Raw genomic sequence first — 20,785 nt, 5'->3', positions numbered from 1 at the left:
AGAGAGGGACATTTCTTCTACAGACCCTCCTTCACCCCATCTAACATTATCCCCTCCCCTCCTCCTCCCAACGGTTACTAAAAACGAGGCAGGAAAAGCTAACCTGTGTATGGACTTCGAAGTCGGGCAAGTACAAGAAGGAACAGAAGTGGTCAGGGCCAGCCTATGAGGGTCTTACCCAGCAGCCTGAGCATTTAGGGGATGGGATGCATTTAGAAGATCTCCAGCAGAAAAAGCAGTCAGTGTTGAGTCTTAGGAAGCTCCATGGGGCAGCACTGAGGATTCGTCTGAGGTAGTAAAACTATTTTGTGAAGAAAGTTCCAAAGCTGTCTCAATAATCCATACGGGAGATAAGGGTCCCAACAGGTGTGATGCTGATGGAGAAGGAGAAGCACACAGCAAACAGTGTGCAATTCAACTCATCAGAACCCATCCATAAATGAACTGGGGGAAGACAGAAGGGGGAAGGACACAGACACGATGGCACCCGGCTGACTGGAATGATGATGGCTCTGATAGGAACTGGGCAGGGGAGCAGGGAAACCAGGAAGTGTAAGTGGGTGTTTAATTGTGAGCATGTTGGCTTGGAGATGTTTAAAGGATGTCCAAGTAGGCCGGTGCAGAAGCACATTAGACCCTCAAGTGGTCCGCTCCTGCACCTGCCTCGGGTGGAAAAGGCCTGTGCCATGGTTTTTCTCTCTCTAATCCTGTGGTAAGAGGAAGGAGGACGAAGGAGACAGCATTGAATGCTCTCAGCCCTCTCTGAACCTGCCTATTGCTAGAAGCAGAGGTCACAGTCAGAGGGAAAGATGGGACATGGGGCTTTTGAGCCCCTGGCACCAGAGCAATCCAGTGAAGGTCGTAAAAGAAGGCAACGCCATTCAGAGTCTGTAAGATTCTGACAAAGGAGGGCGCTGACTTTGTTAAGGGAGTAGCAAGGGCATTCCAAGGAGTGGATCATCAGTGCTTATGATGTCTGATGCATGGTGGAAGAGATACAAAGAAATAAAGACGAAAACATCCCACCAGTAAGCACCAGAGAAACACAGAACCCAAAGTACAAAGAGCCAAAGAGAGAAAGAAGTAACCACGCAGACAAGTAACAAGTAGCAACCTACCCAAGGGACACCATGGTGCACCTGGGATCTTCAGGAGCCAAGAGCTCATGCCTCATTTACAGGAAGGCTGAGTGCAGCGGGGATGGACTGGAGAGATGGCTTTTTAAACCAGTTTCTCTTTGGGAAAAAGATGGAAAGACACCGTGGCCCACTTCAGAAGGACAGCAAGCCAGGCCTAGATAGCTGGTCACCTAAAGCCAGAGAGGGTGTTTGGGAGGACTAGGGATGCTTCAAATGAAGGGGGAGGGAAGGCTCAGTCAGAGGGAGCACAGAGGGGATCCCACAAAGCAGCAGGGAGGAAGGTGGCCCACCCCAAGACCGCCAGCAACTGAAAACAGGGCCACAGCAGATGAGAGTCCACGGGTCTGTGAAGGTGTTCACCACGTGGACTCTAGCCTTCTCAGAACACTAGCAGAGAATTTGAAGGCTGGGAAAGAAACATGTTTTCTCCTCTGTTAACCCTGGCTGTAGCCTAGGACCTGCCTGGGTAAGAGGAAGGCCAGGGAGTGAAGAGTTCTGCCCAAGCCTGAGGAGCGCTCACTGGGAGTTGTGGAGCTTGAGCTTGGGGAAGACTGAACTGTACGGGCTCCCTGGAGTGGTTTCTTCCTTTTGACATGATTTCCACTGACACACAGCTCTTCAAAACTATGTCGAAGGGCTACTGGTTACAAGACTCAGTGGGTAAAGACACCTGCCACCAGGCCTAACAACCTGGATTCCATCCCTGAGACCTAAAGGATGGAAGGAGAGAATGTATTCCCACAGGCTGTCATCTGACATCAGCATGTGCTGCGACACACATGTCACATGTATCTACGTGTGAATACACCACACATAAAATAAACACACGATCCTAAGTTTTTAAAATACAGTGACAACAGGAGGAATCCTGATGGCAAGGGTCACGTGACATCTTGGCAGAAATGACTTTCCAGGAGTATTTCTCTTTTCTAATTTAAAACAAAACCGTGAGTCTTGATGAGTAAGGTCCGGCTGTACTCCCAGCCCAGGAGGCTGAGACAGAACACAGGCTGTACATGTGAGGCCAGTCTGGAAGTCACATGATCAGTATTGAGACAGCCAGTACTATAGAGCAGGACCCTGCCTAAAAGAATATCCCAATATTATGAAAAATTAATGAGTCATATTTTCATATGTGTAAGTCCTACAGAGCCAAATTGTAAATGGAGTCAAAATGGCCCCTGAAAAAGTCAGTTCTGAAGGGAAATGCAAGCCAGAGAATGAGGCAGCAACTTCAGGCTATCTCCTGGGAGAAAGAGTTAGCTCAAGGACAGAGAGTTTAAACGGCAGCCATCCCTTCAGAGCTGTACCTCTACGGACGTGTGCCTCTCACAAGCACATGTTGTCATGATGCCTCTGAATATGCTCTGGACATCTGACGCAATGGACAGTGTTTAACCTCTCAACTTTTCCTATTTTTGAAATCTATATCCTATCGCCCAAACTAAAGTTATTAACATTTATGGGAGGGCCAGGAGTCTGGCAAGTCATTTCTCGCACCATTTCACTTATTTACACAGCCAAGGGAACAAACTCCATTCTGGAATCATTCTCCATGAACTATTCCTGGGGCTTCTCCAGATCTCACCATGCCCCACCCCCAAACCGTACCGCTGTCACCATCCGAAAGACGCATCTCTAAAGGAAACCTTTCAGCTCACAGGGTCGAATCGACGGTGCTCAAGTCCCCGTTCTGACTCGAGACCTGAGAGCGGTGAAGAATTTCTTCCTCCTACAACTCTTCATAAAAACCTTCCCACCTAAGGGCTGGCACTTCACCAGATGCCGAGATGAGCCTGCGGGTCCCGGTGCACACACAGAGAACACTGCTTGGGGCTGAAAACAGCAAGGTCATCGCCAAAGCCAGGGCAAAGAGCCATACACGTATTCTCACTCACTCCAGACATCTGCCCCAGCAGTGCCACAGCAAATCAATATATCCACAATCCAGGTACAGAGCGTGCATGACAAGGAGGTGACAAGGCCCAGCAAGGACTCAAACCACACAAGCTCTACTCACTGAGACTTCTGAGCAGCTCCAACCCAGTGCAAGCCTTACTATGCAGTCCTGGGGAGCCAATGGACATTTGTTCTGACATTTTAAATGAGGACAGCTCAGAAAACGCTAAGGGAAAGTCAGCTGAAGCCCTGAAGACCCAAAACAAGTGACCGGCCAACAGACAAAAGTACAGATAATCCTATTGGAAATGAGGGCTAAAAGCCTTTCCAGTTTTCTGAGAACCAATTGGAGTTTCCCTCCTTGAAAGTGGGACTGAACAATGTAGCCCACTAAATACTAATTAGACTTCAGACCTGAATCAACAGAAACATCTTTTATTGTCTATTGGAAGAGGCTGTTTACCTTCACCCCCTGAATTGCAACGTTAAAATGTCCACCTCAGCTTTTCAAAGGACTCCTTCAGTCTTCTGCAGCTGAACACTGCGACTTTATTTCTTTCTCACTTGTTGATTTGCACTAACTCTGAGGCTTCGATAAGACCAATACCGAATAATTAAACCAAAAGATCCCACAGACAGCCTTCCATCAACTAATTTTGGCCGGCTTTGTAGCGATATATACAGCGGGAACTTTGTTTTCCAACACTCCGTGCAAGATCTCTAAGCAGACATTTGTGCAGAATCCAAATCCTTGGGAACCCATCTTCCCATAGAGCGAAAGCTACAAGTAGCCTACTGATTTCCATTACCTCAAAGATAAAGCAAAGTAAGAAAGCTGCACTCAAACCTCCCTTCTAACTCTAAAATCTTGTGTAAATGAATGCCATAGCGTTAGCTTGCGAAAAGGACCTTGGCCCTTAGCTTTATATGTAATCATTGAGGACACAGGGGTGGCAGTGGCTGTGGCTTTAACAATAAGCTTTGTTTTCTGTGCAGTGTCTATGACTGCATTCATGGTTTACCTAAGTCCATCCTGCATTCTCCCATGACCCTGTGAGGCAGACACTGACGGGGATAGAAAGCTGAGGCTAGGGGCTGGGGAGAGGCCTCAGTGGGGAGGTGCTTGCCTGCCATGAGGATCTGAGTTTGGATCCCCAGCACACAGGTAAAAGGCTGGGGTGTGGCAGTACACATGTGATTCAAGGGCTGGGAGCCGGAAATAGAAGGCTCCATAGCTCCCAGACCAGCCTAGCTAATCAGTGAGTTCCAGGTTCAGTGACAGACTATGGAAGGAAGGAAGGAAGGAAGGAAGGAAGGAAGGAAGGAAGGAAGGAAGGAGGAGGAGGGGAGGGAGGGAGGGAGGGAAGGGAGGGAGGGAGGAGGGAGGAAGGAGGGAAAAAGTAGGAGAGAGGAGGGAAGGAAGGAAGAAAAAAGTATAAAACCACAGAGAAAGATATCAAGGCCAAATTTTGGCCTCTCCTCTACAGGAAGATCCACACATGCATGCTCATGTGTGTACACACACACACACACACACACACACACACACACACACACACCCCACACACCACAGACACATCATACAAACACAGAGACACAAAAACACATCAAAGAAAAAGAAAGGAAGGATGATGAACAAATGGGCCAACAGACAGACGGACAGACAGGCAGACTGGCTTGCAGGAGTTAGACAGCTAACAGGAAGCAACACTGACTGCATCACACCGTGATGAACTGGAGCAGACATGGTACAGAGGGCAGCCTGTGTCTGCATTCCTAGTCCGCAACTGTAGATTCTGCGCCCCGACTTGTAAGACTTAGGCAAATGCTCATGTACCTTTTTATACCCAACACAGGCTAAATGGATGTTTGGGGGCGGGGGCTAAGAAACATAAAGGGAAAAATTATTGCAAAATCGACTGTATCCAAAACTATCTAAAATTGTCAAGAGCTAACTCATAAAATTATAACCAACCAAGTAAGCGAATTTCCCAAAGTAAGCAAGAATAAACTGTATGTCGTTTTCTTAATAAGAATCGTATTTACATCAGTTAGTTAATTTTCATCTCTAAGTTTATAGCTTAATTAAAAACAACCACCTTGGCACCCTATTAACTGTACCACTGCAATGCAAGTGCCCTATCCCTTTAAATTATTAAAGTCTTCCATTACTACTTAGGAGTTTGCAGAAACAAATGAGAAAATGTAAAACCTAGAACACAGTTCAGACTCTGGTTTCTTTCTCCACCACAGCTCTAGGCCTCCAGCCAACAATCATGGTCCTGAAGCTGGCAGACAAAAGCAGATCCTCGGGTTTGATAAGCAGAAGTTTCTCTGATGTCATCTGAGGAGCAACCGCAGGGCCGCCCCTCCCCCGCCCTGAGAAACTTTCCCATGGCCACCTCGAAGCGCTGGTGCCCTGAACACCATCTTCTGAGTGACTTTTGGCTCTTTTCTGAATGTCACTGTCAACAAAACGTCTGTAGTTATTATTTTCTTGAGGGCCTACTGTGTGCTGGGCATATTAAGGCGTGGCGTGACATTGAACCCTGATCCCCCGGAGAAGGAAGGGACTTGTCACTTGCTAGTGTGGAGATAGTATCCCTGAGCTGGCTGCCTCCCACTCTCCCCTCTTCCCACCATCCTGACCTGGGTCTCACACACCAGGCTGCTCTGTCTCTGCCTGAGCGCCTTGCTCTAACCTTCCCACAGCTGTGTTTCTTACCATTGGCCATGATTGAGATGTCACCTGCTCTGTGCACGCTCCTTGCAATTCTGAACAAAGCTCTCTCGATCAATACCATCCTGTTTTAATCTCCCGCCAATTTGTTATATTCTCTTCCTCACTTGCTTTCTTGTCTTTTAAGTTATGACACAGTCTTGTGTAGCCCACACTTGGCTATTTGCTGTACGGCTGAAGACTTTCCAATCCCTCTGCCTCTGCCTCCCAAGGACTGGCATTACTGTGTTTATACTGTGTTTGGCATCCAACCTGGGGCTCCCTGCTGGGTAAGCTTCTGCCGACTGAGTCTTTTCCCTACCCTTTCATTTATTGACCTCTCTGTGCGGGCAACAGCTCTGTGAAGTTACCGTTCTGGATCAAGTACACGATGCTACATGGGCCCCTCTAGAACACGCCGGGGCACATAGCAGTGCCTGACAAGTACATATGAATGACTGGGCACTCACACCACCCCACATGAGGGTGCAGTAGAGAAAGAGTGCTGGCCTGAAGAAAGGGCAGATGGCCAGATTCTCTCACTACCCCCTACTAGCCAGGGAAGGGTTCCGCAGATGATCTCCACGCAGCTCCAATCCCAGCATCATCATGCTGGATGAAAGGGACCCAAGCTATAGGAGACCCCCAACTCCATGTCACTGATCTGTCTTGCACTGACAGCCATAAACCACGGTGCTATTACATCTCCCCAAGATGTCGAAGGGTTTAAGCGGAAGTTACAGAGCGGACAAACCCTATTCCACCTCACAGGGGACAGTTTAGATCTTCCCAAGATATCAAACCAAGGTCACTCAACATGTCCTAGTTTTGATTTTTCTTTTGGTCTGCTGCAAACATCAAAGCTATTGTTCAAATATAGAGGCTTTTGAACGAACCTACCTAAATAACACGGCCAAGTAGGTCCTACAGCAAGCCAGTACCTACTATATTCCACCAGGAGCTAGAACTAAGAAAAAAAACAGAGCTTTTAAAGCACAACCTTAAAACGCATAGCTTCTCTCTGTTTGTAACTGGCCAACTGTTTCCTAAGAGTAATAGGGAAAAAAAAGTGTCTTCCAACACAAGGGACAAAGATTAGGACCACACCGTGTGATTAACAAGAACCTGAGCTTCCCTGTGTTTCGAGTGGGCGTTTTCACCTGACACTCCACACAATCCAAAGTCAGGAGTCGGGGAACCACTAATCGGGTGACACTAACTCCCAGAATATGGTCAGAAAAAAACACGTGCATAGTTTTCTAGAAACAGGTCCACAGTTTTTACCAGTCAGGACACTAAAATGGTTCCTGAGCCATTTGAGTCTGAACCCTGCTCTCCACTCTCCCAACCACCATGAGGCACAGACAAACAGGTCAACGTATCCAAGAGACTCATAGCTGGTGAGTAAATGAACACATTTCCATTTAGAAAACCAGGCTAATACATATATGACTTGGAGTCAGAGGCCACACAATATCACAGGTAAGTGCTGCCAATATGCAGGGATGGCGGTTGTGCCTGTACACGGGATAAATATGACTTAAAAAAGAAAGAAAGAAAGAAAGAAAGAAAGAAAGAAAGAAAGAAAGAAAGAAAGAAAGAAAGAAAGAAAGAGAGAAGAAAGAAAGAAAATGCAGCCTGTGGTTTTAGCTTGTGCAGAGAATGAAGCCTAGGTCTGAAGCTAGGTTCACAGGGCCGGATAGAACATGCTCACACAGGCCCCAAATGACTGGGCTTATTAACGCAATTATGAGGGGCTCGTGTTGACCATAGTTCTACGCTCTGGCAAATTTCTTCAAGCACAAACCAAACACCACTGCTAACCTGTTAAGCATCCCTCTGCCTGTGTGGTCGAATGTGTACAAGGGTAAAATACAAAACCAAAGGACCTTTCTGAGAAGGCAGCAAACAGTCAATGTACTTCTGAGGAGGAGCCTGTAGGGGTCTTTCTACCACACAGGTCTCCTGTGCCTTGAAGGTCCCGGCTCTGATTCCCAGGGTCCTACGGAAGCAGACTGGCGTCGTAACTGTGACGGAACCTTTTGGATGGTACTCAGCAAAACTTCCTGCCTCACAGGACTCTTCAGCACAGCCTTGCAGGGCTGTGATAGCCAGTCCCCTTGGGCTCTTTCCTTCATCTAATTAAAACATCTGTCCTGCACGTTGATTTATTAGGTTATCACCGCCCAGGGTGGAGGTATAGACTGGTGGCTACAGACACTTCGAGACTACAAAGTTTTAATTGCCCTGCTAATGAGAATCTATCAAAAAGCTTAAACAGTGGGATAGCCTCCCCCCACCCCAACTCTCTCTGTCTCTCTCTCTCTCTCTCTCTCTGACACGAGGTAAGAGGGACATAACTTACAACTGCCCCATGGAATAATAAGTGCATTAATGTAAATTAAGAACCACAAACACCTGGCTTTTTGAAACGAGGCTTTACCATAATAACTTCATTTCTATCTTCTAAGCCAAGGAAATAAAGCCAACGTCACTGTTGATACCGCCAAGTCATCTGGACACAGGCTAAATCCTCTCCAAGCCTGAGCAATTTAGATTTGGGGCCAATTCAACTCATAGGAGTCACTAACTCTAATGAGACATAACTCATACTGACTGCTTTACCAACCCAGCTACTCCCAAAGGAGGAAATGACAGTCACCTAAAACAGGAAATGACATACACAGTCGCCTACAGGATGGGGGCAGAAGCTATACAGATGGAAGGGTCCTTAGGGCTATCCTGGTGCCATACTTTGGTGATAAAAGCCAGAAAGCTGAGACTCTGACAAGTGGAGATTTGCCTGAGATCCCAGCCGACGGGAGACAAAGTCACACGCTGGGTCCAGTTCTCCTAACTGCAGTTACAGCACAGCCCTCATATATGCTGTAAGTTGTGGACTACAAAACAAAGCAAGGCTTACCTAATATACGCAAGCACTGGGTTCAAACCTCAGTGCTATACTAAAATAAGATACTAAGGGTCTTCTTCTAATGAGATAGTTCATACAAGACCAATTTCCAGTAAAAGTTAACTCCCCAACATAATTACGGGGACAACTACTTCTCTGAGTAGGACACAACTCCACAGATCTAAACTGGAATCTAGATAAATATTGATTAGTGTATTTCTGGATTAATGACTGTCTTATATGTGTACACTGTATACAGATCTTGAATGGGCTCACGTTTGTGTGTCACACTTCCTGTGAGCACAGCAACAACAACGCCTGGGCTGGAATTTTAGTTCCCACATTCCAAAAATGAAGGTATAGTCCCTGGTGTCACCAGCTCAAACCCTCCCAGGACTGAGAAGGCACTGAGTCAAAGGGTCTGCTTTCGTAATAGGGAGTGGTGGAATCCGGGGCAAACCGGAGTGTCACAGTACTAAATGGCTCCTGGTTCTGTGTAAAAAGCACTGGTGCCAAGGAACTACACCTTCAGGCTGTGTGCAGAAAGCACTCACCACTTACTGTGGTGCTTCTGAACTAGGTTGTTTGTTTCAGTTCAACGTCTGTAACTTTCTTAAGATACATACGGAACTTGGGGTGCTGTACGATTCAAATACGGTGTTAACTGCTCTCTGCCTGTGGAAGTCACAAGTGTTTGCAGTCTAATCACAGATATCAAAACTTAATTCCTTCCCACAGTTCCCAAAGCCTCGAGGACTAGAGGGGTCAGAGACACAGGAAGGCCTTTCGCCTGGGATGTCTCCTGGAGAACATCATCAGGTCAGAAGTTCCTGTTCCTCTTGAGGAAGGATCTTTCTGTCATTTAAGCGAAGCAGGCCATGCAGGGTTATCTATGTAAGCGTTATAAATCAGCCCCTCTTCCCTCCAGGAAAATGTTCCGTACTTCCCCCAAACCAGTTGCTTACCCATACCTGACAGCCGGCCTCTGTGCTGTAATTTCCTGGCTGCTTTTGTTTATGGGTTTTCCATCCCAGTTTATCTCCTCACTGGAACTATGGGACCTACAAAGGAACAGGCTGAATCCGTTTCACCCATGGACTCTCAAGGGTACAACATCAGGCCTGCCCCACAGCTCACTCATCCATGGTGAGCATGCCTAACTGGGCATTTCTGATAGAAATGTGTCTGCTACACTAGCAACCTCAAAACCAGACAAAAGAAGAGGCTTAGTCACTTGCCCACCGTTGTGCTCTGAACTGCTGCAGACCAGTTTCACAAATGTCTGTGAGGGACAACCCCATCCACATTCCACTCCTTCAGCTTGGAGATGTTGAGGCCAAGAGGGATGGAGGGACCAGTAAAACAGAACTGGGCAGGCGGGAGAACCGTCTCTGGGCTGGTGTTGTCTGTTATGAGCCTGCAGGTCGGAATTAGCACTATGTTTGACCCGTGAGGAACTGGAAGGTTCTAACTCTGAGGAGTGTAGACTTCAGAGCAGGAAGACTTATGTCTCAAGAGGAAACCAGCACCTAAACAAAGGAGAACATCCCAAACCAAATTAGAGACTGTGGGTTTGTTCCCCTGATCAGCCCGAGAAACTGAAGAAGAGTTTGAAGTTTCTGGGTGGCAATGAGAAAGGCCACTCTGGGCCTTGTAACAGTAAGAGTGGAAGGCAGTCACTATGCGGGCTCCACCTTTTATCGCATCCTAATAAAAGGGAACGTAGCCAGCGATAACCAACTGTTGCATAAAATAGAAAAAAAAAAACTGCAGAAGACCTCAGGGACTTCCCTCCCTAACTGCTACCCACCTCATAAAAATGTGTCCACTTCTGCCACCACAAGGTACCTTCTCAGATGCTCTCGAGATAACCACGCTGCACAGGGGAGAGATCCAGACTCCACCCACCAACCTCAGTAGCTCTCCAAGGCTGAAGATATGCAGTTCTTGCCTATGGCTCCAGACGTATCACGGGGCTCGAAATTTGCAACTGAAGGAAATGACCTGGTATTAACCAATGCAAAAACCATAGACGTTTAGAAGGAATGGACTCGGGAATGTTCCATCTGTGTTCGTTTGCTTGCTATAGCTGTGATAAAGACCATGACTAAAAGCAACCTGGGGAATAAAGAGTCGCAGTCCTTTACTGAGGAAAACTCAAGGCAGGAACCTGGAGGCAGGAACTGAGACAGAGGCCCCGGAGGAACGCTGTTTGCTGGTTTATTTTTTTTATACAACCTGCCCAGGGTGGCTGGGCCCTCCTGCCCCAGAAAACTAACCAGCCCACCACGTGTAGAATTTCCCATCTATTAATATAGTCAATGGACATAAACATCCAACCCGACCATTCAAGTTCACGTGGGTACATCACTGATTAACAGAGCACTGACTGGCTTAGAAGATGAATGAAATGTTTAAAGAAAAAAGGGGTATTGCCAAAACACATACGTTTTATTTGCCCCAAATCACTAAAACTTCTTCCTTTTATTCATTTGGTCTTTTGTTTGTTTTTGTATTTTGTATTTATGTATCTGGTTTAACAAATACCTGGTGTCACATATCGCAGACTGTTCGAGGTGCGGGTGAGAAGAGTACCCTGCTCCCCAAGACCTTACACTCTCTAGAAGGGAGATGTGAGGACTAGCAGCGAAGCTCACTGATGGAGACATTGGCTAGCATGGAGGAAGCCCTGGGCTCAATCGCCAATACTGAAAACAATAGGAGAGGTATACTAAAGAAACTGATTAGCAAAGTGATCTCGGAGAGTAAGAAGGACAGAGAAATTCACGTGGCAAAACAAGATGCGGGGAGAAGGCTCCTGGGGCAGACACCCGCCCCAGCCATAACCTACACGACGAAGCGACCAGCAAAATCCATCTCCCGACGACATGGAAGGACGAGACGGCTCATTCAGACGGCGGAACAGACCTCCCCAGAGAGTCTAAATCACATTCCCCTAAAACACTGCAAGCGAGTCAATGCTAGACGCTCCTTACAGCTGGCCCAGGGGGAACAAAAATCAATCATGAGAATTAATAACCACTACAAAGTACAAAAGAGAATAAGCCAAGTGATGGAAAATAAGGAATTTGGGTAGAAAAACCTCATGCCCTTGTGTCCAGCAATCAGGTCAAAGACAGTCGCTGACTGCCCCGCGGGGCACCAGGAGGCTTCACCTGACACGACTACCAAACGGGTATCTCAAAGAGAAACTTAGAGAGCCGCTCTCCATGGCCACACAGAACAGAATGTCTCCGGGAGCTTGAACAGGAAGAGTCTGGGATTCCGCCAGGCAGGTCCTTCCTTCCTCAGGGGCGCCAAGGTCCTTCCATGACGCAGCCTCCAGCTCCTGCCTCCTTCATGTCCTCCATACCCAGCATCAACTCTTAAAGACCAGGCTCCGTTCAAGAAGTCAGAAAACGAGGGCAGACACCAGGGGAAGAACGGAAGCGGTGCCTTAAGCAAACTCCGAATGTCATGGAGTCCAAGGAATTATACAAAACAAGTCGCAGAAGAAACAGGAAAAAAAAACCTGATAATCTAGACAATGAAAGTGTCCAAAAATTAACTTAGTAAATTTGCTCTCTTAGGTTTTGGTTTTCTAGGCTCCTGCTCTGAGGGAGCAGCGCTGGCTCAAATTCATCCTCATTTCTACCATGTTCACACTTTTAGCAAAATAAAGATGATAACCCTTGGCTGTTTTTCTGCAGTCTTCATGTATGACTGAAATATGACGAAAGGCACACCTATGAAGTGAACCACGTGGTGAGCTTTCGGTGTAGTCATTGTGAGCCCATCATCATTGTAAAAATAATAAATAATTTACCTGTCCCCAAAATGCCCATGTGCCTCCTTTATGTCCTAGCTTTCCCTCACTCCCAGACACCCACGAATGTCACCATGGGCTTAATTTCATCTTCCAGAACTTTTCACGAATCGAATCATGTAATAATGCTCTTTGGGGGGAGGGGGATGTGAAGGAAATGGCTGTGGCCAACCCACAGGGCAGATTTCCTTTGAGATTCACCCACGTTGCTGCATACGTCACCAATTCGTCTGCTCGGACTGGCATGGCTATAACATAATTTATTCACACATTCCTGTTGGTTGCACACGAGTTTCCGGTTTGGGAGCCGTCACAGATGAAGCCACTGTGAATGACCGTGCACAGGTCGTATGATGAATGGTTTGACACACAGGGAGGTAAGTCATTCAGTAGGCACATGTTCGGTTTTCCAGGAGGACTGCAGCATTTGACCTTCCTACCAGCTGTGTGGGAGGACTACAGCTGCACCCTTCCTAACCTACACTTGTGATGGATGGGCAGGGCACTGACTCTCCCCTTTCCGGGGAGATACAGTGGTATTGTCTTTATCTGTATTCCCTTAGGGTTAGGATTATGGGGTCTATTCCAATATGCTATTTACCATACAGGTATTTATTCAAACCTGACTTTGAACTGCACAAATCGGATGTTTTCTCGTTACTGTGGAGATCCTACAGTTATTTTATTTATTCGTGTTGCCTAACATATTATGCGGTTATCTGCTCTCAGACATTGGCTTGTGTTTTCATACTGTTGGACATCTTTTAAGAAATAATTTTTAAATCTGACCAAGCCCAATCCTTCTAATAATTGGGGCTCTGGAATTGCTAGGTTTTTTCCTATTTTTATTTATTTATTTATTTATTTATTTATTTATTTATTTATTTATTGGCTGACCTCAAAATTTATTTTGATTTTCTGCAATAATTTCTTGCAGAAATCTTTCGGGCTCTTTTTGTACGTCTATTAACATTTTGAATTAACTTTGTACATGGTGTGGGGTAGAAGTCACCACCTCTGCTTTTCCACAGGGTTACACAGCCCAGCCACTTGTTGAGAAGATCGACTTGTTCCCCACTGAACTAATTTCTGGGCTCTTCTGTCGAAAATCTAGTTGATGGTTCATGTGCAGATCTGTTTCTGGATTCTTCTGCTCCACTGGCCTGTGGAAACACCACGATAAACTCTAAAATCAGATAGTGCAAATCCTTCCGTGTGTTCTTTTTAAAAATAATTCCTAGACCAATATAGGTCCTTTGTATCTATCTCTATATAATTAGTATCTGTCTGTCAATTCCTATGACTTACTGAGACTTACTGAGATCCTGAGACTGCTTTAAATGTACTGAATATTTTGGAAGGACGGTGTTCTAAATAATTCAGAATCCTTCCAGCCATGAATATATCACAGTCTCCATTTCCTTAGCTCTTTATTTCAGCAATGTTTTATCATTTCCACAGGAAAAGACTCACATCTATTTTGTCTAATTCATCCAATTTCATCATCATACACTAGTTCTTAGTTTGGATCCTGCAAACCAGCTAAACTTGATGGTTGGGTCTTCCCCCCCTTTTTTTTACTTCTTCTTCTGTGATACAAGCATTTTGCTTCTTGAAACTTCCTTATTGCACTCTTGGACAGTGGAAAAAGTAGAAAGGGCAGCACCCTTGCCTCGTTCCTGATCACAACAGAATATTATTCGCTCTGTCACCACAATGTTTCTGCAGATTAGCATAGATGGCCTCTATGCTAAGAAGTTTCTCTCCGTTTCTAACCTGCTTAGAGACGTTATCCTGAATGGATTGTCCATTTTCTCAAATGCTTTTTCTGCATCTATTGGGGTGACCAAGCCTTCATTTGACCCTGTCCACAAGAGGCATGCACTGGCAGATCTACAGCCATGAAATCCACCCCAGAGTCCTGGATATCGTCCTCACTTGGTCATGGCTTACTCTCTACTTCCTACGGTATTGGGTTTAAATGACTAAAATTTAAGGCTTTTTCGCATCCTGAAGGACGATACCTGCCTGCAGGTATTTTTGTCTTGCTTTGTGATGGCTTTTTTGTGTTTTGGTATTATTTCACATAATGAAGTAATCTGCTTCACTGCCTCATCTTCTGAAAGAATCTGTACAAAGCAGGTAATAATTCATCCTTCAGTGTGTGTAAGTCATCAGTAAAGCCATTTGGGACACTGAGTTGTACTGTTGAAGACTATAAACTCAATTAGTTTAACGATCATAAGTTACTTGAGGGGAAGTGGGCAGTTTATGTCTTTGTGAGCTCTGTGTGCATTTCATCTGAGACATGGAGCTCACTGTAGCGCCCCGGCCTCCCGCTTTGTACTGTTGGTAGGCTCTGCAGCGCCATTCTAGTTCATATCCCAAATGCTGGTAACTGGCATGTGTCTCCTCTTCCCGTTGTTATTCAAGCTTGAGGCTTACCGATTGAAAAACGGAAAGACTCTGCTTTTTCTTTATGGAGTTCCTGTTTTTGGCCTGGCCGCATTCTGTTATCTTTACGAACTTCCTTATTCTTGGCTCCGTTTGTTCTTCAGGTTCATGGTGAAAACACAGATCTTTGGCTTGAGGTCTTAACCGATTTCAGCGTCTGATGTGATCGGTTTCCATTTAAGAAAAGCTTTGCCTGCATCCCACCACCTTCGTTTATGTTATATGTACTGAATAAAGTGAGAGCACAGTTAATAAGAGTATAAGATGCTGGGCCTGGCACCAGATAGGCGTTTTGCTAAAGTAGCTCTTTGCCCTCCTTCCACCACAGACCACCGACAAACTCTACTAACGCCAGAATACCTGGTTACCATCTTCATTCTTGGACAGTGTCTGGGCAATGAAGCATGGAGAGTTTCATGGTCTATTCTAAGGAGAGCAAAAAGGCAGGTTTATAACGGACTCAGTTATATCCCTCTCTTATGCTCCCGCAGTTGCTAGATTATTTTTTTTTAGGTCAGCAATTTGTAGTTCTACTAGCAACCAGAGTAATTTTTACTCTCCCACTTGAACTGTGAACAAATTATACATTTGAATTTGATATGCAGTCTATAAGAGATAATTTTAAAGGATATTCTTAACAAGAAAAACATTCTAGTCATACTATTTATCCTCGGTTTCAAAACACTTAGAACCTTAGAACCATACACACACACACACACACACACACACACACACACACATACATACAGACAAACAACATATGTGAATATAAGTGAATATAAATTCATGACAAGTCACTGGCTCCAACGTCATTTAAATGCTGGCCCCATTCTAGCATTAAAGTTTTCCAAAGATGCCACCAGTGTGTCCTATTAAACATCTAGGCATAATGTTAAGCAATATAGATCTTTCAAATTTAGTTCACATTTAAGTCTTCATCCGTGCCCTGCAACAGGAAACAGATCCATGCGCTTCCCAGCTGGCTAACCCTGCACTGAGGGTTTTGTTATTTTTGTTTTGTTTTGTTTTGTTTTTTTCATCTTAACCAAATGTCTAGGTCTTCCCTTATGCTCCGTGCTCTCAATCCTAACTATTTTTCCTGTCACCAGGGAAGTCTATAAGCACTGCTGCTGGAGGCCTACACCCGGAGGCTCCAATCCAGTTTATTTTAAAGCAGAGGTGTTTAGAAGCTCCCACGGGATTCAGATCTTCAAGCTAATCTAGGCTGTCTCCAGTACGAAGTGCTTATCATGGCTGATGGCCAGCCAGTACCACCATACGCCAGCATCGAATTCCTCTAGAGATCTGCCCAGCCTAACTCCTAACCAAGCACTAATTCACAATTCTCGTGCTCAGTTCAATTCCATGTCTGAAAATACACAGACAACCTGTAAACTTATTTGGGAACCGGAGGCAAAAGGATTGTCCCGAGGTCAAGCCATCCTGAGCTACTGTGGGAAACCCTGTCTCAAACCAACAACAGAGTTAATTTTTTAACTGTATTTAATCGGATCCTGACTAGCCCACTACTAAATTCCAAATATAAAAATAAAAAACTAGAAGTTTAGGCCAAGATGAAATTAACCCCACAATTTGAGAACTAAAGTTAAACAGTCATGGATTTTTTTCTTTTACTTCTATTTAAAAGGTGAATTTTTACAAGCCTTCTGTACTATTACAGACTATATGGTGAAATTAACAACACTCCAAAGTATAAAACACATATCTCGATGAATCTTTGTCACTATCCACTGGTTCTACCATTTGTGAATTTCAAACAGATACTGAATATCGATTCACCTCGGGTTCCAAGCCCACTCCTGTCAGAACTGAGACCATTATTAAACTCTAGAGTCTTTACCGCACACTACAGTTTGCCAGACCACTTGGTTGTAATTCTCATTTCAGCATCTCAGAGTGAGCACAGTAACCCCTGCACCACAAAGGCAGAGTGAGGATTAAGACATAAGGAGTAAGGTCATTCTGGCGCTGTGTGAGGCACTCTAGAAATTTACAGTAGAAATTCTATCTGCAGGGAACTATGGGCATGGCAGCAGCATATGAGAAGTTATGGGCAGCTAACGATCAACGCAGAGGGAGGACATCAAACTAAGGTGTTCTGGCCACCTCTTTGCAGAGGAATGGTTTGGAAACATTTTTGCAGCACCCATACACCCCAGGCTGACTGAACTTAAGAGCAAACACAGAAAACTTTTAGACACCACCACCACCACCACTGCCACCGCCGCCCGACACCCCCATCCCCCAATCCCCAAGGGAAAAAAAAGCTAAACAAAACTCTGCCTGGGTGCAAAGCTATGCTCTCACTCTGATCCCTGCCAGTGTAGCTTTTGTACCTCTGGGATCTAATGGATGTGCGTGCTGAAACACGTGTGCACGTCTGTGTAGCTGAACCAACATGCATCCATAAACACTATGAATAATACTCGCGAGAATGTATGGCTTTCTCCTCAGAAGTGTTTGAAGCACTTGACTCAAACCATATCACTTGCATATCGCCCCTTCTCTGCCTGTCGTGGGCTGAGAGTTGAGATTCCTAAACCCCCTACCCCGAGAGGAGAGGGATGGAGCTCTGTATCACCATGGAGCTTCCCTAAGTGCAAAGTCCACAAAGAGGACGCTGGCCAGGCCGGCTTTCCAGAGTCACACCTGCGCCCGCATACACCCACGGCTGTCGCGTCAACAGTGCAGGCCACCCGGGAAAGGACCAAGTCTAGAGGGAATTCCTTCCCCTGCGGGGCGATGAGAAAGCGGGACCCTGACCAGTTTTGAAAATTAAAAGGTCCAGCAGACATGAAGGGGCGAGGCGATCACTACTTACCCAGCCCTCGAAGGTGTCCGATGTGCCCGCCGTGCGCAACAGCTCCTGGAACTGCAGCGTGCAGTTGGCCACAAAGTGGTCATAGCCCAGGGGCGTCTCGTGGAAGACGGCTAGCTCCAGGTGGCCGCCGTCGGAGACATTGGCGCAGAACTCCTCGTTGTAGGTGGGTTTGTTAGTCTTTTGCTTTGTGCTGGTCTGGCCCACGCGTACCTGGTCTACGCTCACCGTCAGGTAGGGGTCCAGCAGCTGGTGGCCCTTTTTGAAGAGCGAGTGCCGCAGGGACCAGCGGGTGGGCTGCAGCCCCACTGCCTCTCCGATGCGGACCCTCAGATAGCCATTGAACTTCATCGTGCCGGACGACATGCTGGCGCTGCTGCCGGAGCCCCGAGGGGGCCGCGCTGGCTGGCACCGGGGAACGGAGAGCCCGGGCTCAAGGCAGTCCTCTCCGCAGCCACGCTCGTGCAGGCAGCTCCCGGGAGAAGCAGCACCCGAGCCCCCTGCGACCGGCCATTCCGCCTCCTCCGAGGGACCTTCCCCTCCCCTCCTTCCCTCCCGCCCTTTCTCCCTAGGTGGAAAGGAGGGGAGCCGGGCTCCGAGCCCTCGGCGGGCTGCTGGGCTCCCGATCGTCCTCCCGGAGCGCGCGGGGCTCGCCCCTTCTCCGGGGCCAGGCAGATAGTCTCCCCGGAGAGCAGGAGCGACCCGTCCGGCTAGCTCCAGCTTTGGCGTCTCTGCCCCCGCCTCCGCCCGCTCCTCCTGCCCCCGCCTCCGCGGGCTCACGCTCTCCCCCACTCGGCGAGCTGCGAACCAGGAAGCAGCAGCAGCCGCCGCATCCCGGGCCGGAGCCGCACGCCACCGAGCTCCAAGTTCTCTGAAGCCCGGCGCGGGCTGCCACGCCTTCCGGACCCCGGGGGCGTGGCGCGCCCCGGGTAGCCCGGCCTTGCGGGGTGGGTGCCGGGGCGCACAGGGTGGAAGGGGCCCGAGGGCGGTTCCCTCCCGGAGTGCTCGCCGATCTCTGCTCTTGGCGGCCCGGGTGGCGGTGCGTTTCGGGCTGGAGGCTGCCCTAAGGGATTGGACAAAAAGAAAGGATTCCAGGCCCACCGCCAGCAAACACCTGAGGCGTGGGAGACAGCCCGGGAGAGAGTTGGCTGGACGAGTGAATGCGGAAAATCAGCAGCAGGGAGCCCTACCTCCCACCCCAAGCGGTGGCCTGGAGACCCTGCCCGAGGGAAGCAGAACCCTAGCCCTAGCCAGAGGCGGTGCTCGGTGGGGAAGGGGAGGTCCTTTCCTAATCTTTACCAGGATGGCTCATCCCAGGTTCCGCTTAGACTCATCCTGTTTATGTGCCTTTTCTGCGGAGAGTAATTAGTTGTTTTGTTTGCGTGTTTTTTTAATAGAGCAATGATGGAAATCCTGTACTCCTCCTTCCTCGGAGAGGTGTGTCACTGCACAAAGAGCAGGAAAGATTGGTTCTGCTGGAGACAGACAAGGCCAAGATGTAATAAGTCCCTTCCTCCGCAAGAGGTGGTAACTGGTCCACCTAGTCCTGAATTGTAAGGGCAGAAGAGTGTTCCCATGTGCCACCCTGACACACGGCGGTTCTAGGAACACATTAGGTTGTTATTGTCAGAGCGGGCAGACCTGAATTTACCCATGTCGTGGCTTCTGCAGGTTTTGTCCCCTAGGAAGACCTTTTGGTCTAATCCATTCTACCACAAAGCTTGCTCCCCGAGGGCCGGTCACAACCAATGTCTCCCATAAAGTCCAGGCCGTCCTTAAGATTCTTAAGGACACTCGCAGTACTGGTTCTTACTGAACAGGCTGTTGGTCGTCTGTCCCTTCTAGCCTGGATTGGCTCTCTGGGAAGGTTCTGGGCAATTTCACATTCGTGAATTGAGGCCTGGCCAATAACAGCTTCGCCCTGTAGGATGAAATGGAGAACAATGGGCTGACCGGAAGGGCCTCTCTTGGAAATACCAAGGCTTCCTGAAAGAGTGGGGCAAGGAAGTAGACAGAGGGTCACTTCAGTTCAGGCAGAGCTCTCTAAAGTAAGCCAGCAAACGTTGGAGGAACTCGTAGGGAAGAGGTCAGGTCGAGTCCGCCGGGTGAAATCAACTCTGTCTGCTTCCCTAAAGAGCTGCCTCCTCACCTAAAGAACCACCGAGGGCTGCCGTTCAGCTTCGGCATATAAGAAGACTCTCCCCAAATAAAGAGGAGCCGGTTACACAGCTGACCCGGGGTTGGGGAACGCCAGACATTTCATGTTCACCGTATCAGGCACCAGGGTGGGCAGCTGCAGGACAGCGGAGTGCCCGATACTCCTGTGGGTCCTAGAAACAGCAAATAGTAACATCTCGTGTGGCAAAGTGTAGAGAAGGAAAAGGCCAGGGGTCCTGACACGTGTAATCCCGGTGGATGAGTAGAGATGAGTCCTCTGAGGAAGTAAGCAGCAGCAGGGTAGGTCAGATTCCCGGAGAAGCAGCACCATTTGGAGAAAGGACTGGGTAGCTGGAGACAGAAAAGATGGGAGTCAAATGGGTAATGAACAGGTAGCCACGCTGCCAGACTGGGGATCGGGAGGAAACTCGAGAGAAAGTCTTTGGACATTTCCCATGAGCAATCTTAGCAGCCCAGGAAGCTGTTAAGCAGAGCCAAGGCAGGATGCACTTAAAAATATTTCTTGGGCCATGTGGCCAGTCTATAGAAAGAAGTCTGGGTGGAGAGGGGTCCTCTGAGGAGGCTGCTGTTGACTGGGATTCCCGGGTATTAGTGGAGATGATGAAAAATGGGTTGATTCAAGAACTGTTGAGGAGGTAAAATTGACAGGTTTGGAGGCTAGATCGAACAGAGGGAAGGAGGGAAGGAAAGATTGAGCATGACTTGCAGAATGCAGCTGGGTCCGTTGGGGAGCCGTTAAGGAGCTCAGCAGCATTGCTGGAGAAAAGATTTGTGGGAGGAGATGAAGAGTTCAATTTGAAACCTGTCGGCTGTGATGTAT

At 47.5% G+C, this 20,785-nt stretch overlaps 1 protein-coding gene across 1 annotated transcript in view; it reads right to left on the bottom strand.

Annotated features, from left to right (window-relative positions):
* Window positions 1–18,614, bottom strand: part of Prkch (protein kinase C eta) — a 198,938-nt gene extending 180,324 nt beyond the window's left edge. Inside the window, exon 1 of the mRNA XM_032907939.1 lies at window positions 17,791–18,614. Coding sequence (XP_032763830.1) covers window positions 17,791–18,153 — 363 coding nt within the window. The 5' untranslated portion in view covers window positions 18,154–18,614. The remainder of the gene's footprint in view (window positions 1–17,790) is intronic.
* Between the last annotated feature and the right edge of the window lie 2,171 nt (window positions 18,615–20,785).

The sequence above is a fragment of the Rattus rattus genome, chromosome 7 (assembly GCF_011064425.1).
Source record: "Rattus rattus isolate New Zealand chromosome 7, Rrattus_CSIRO_v1, whole genome shotgun sequence".
Lineage (NCBI taxonomy): Eukaryota > Metazoa > Chordata > Mammalia > Rodentia > Muridae > Rattus > Rattus rattus.
This window is presented reverse-complemented; position numbering and strand designations above follow the sequence as displayed.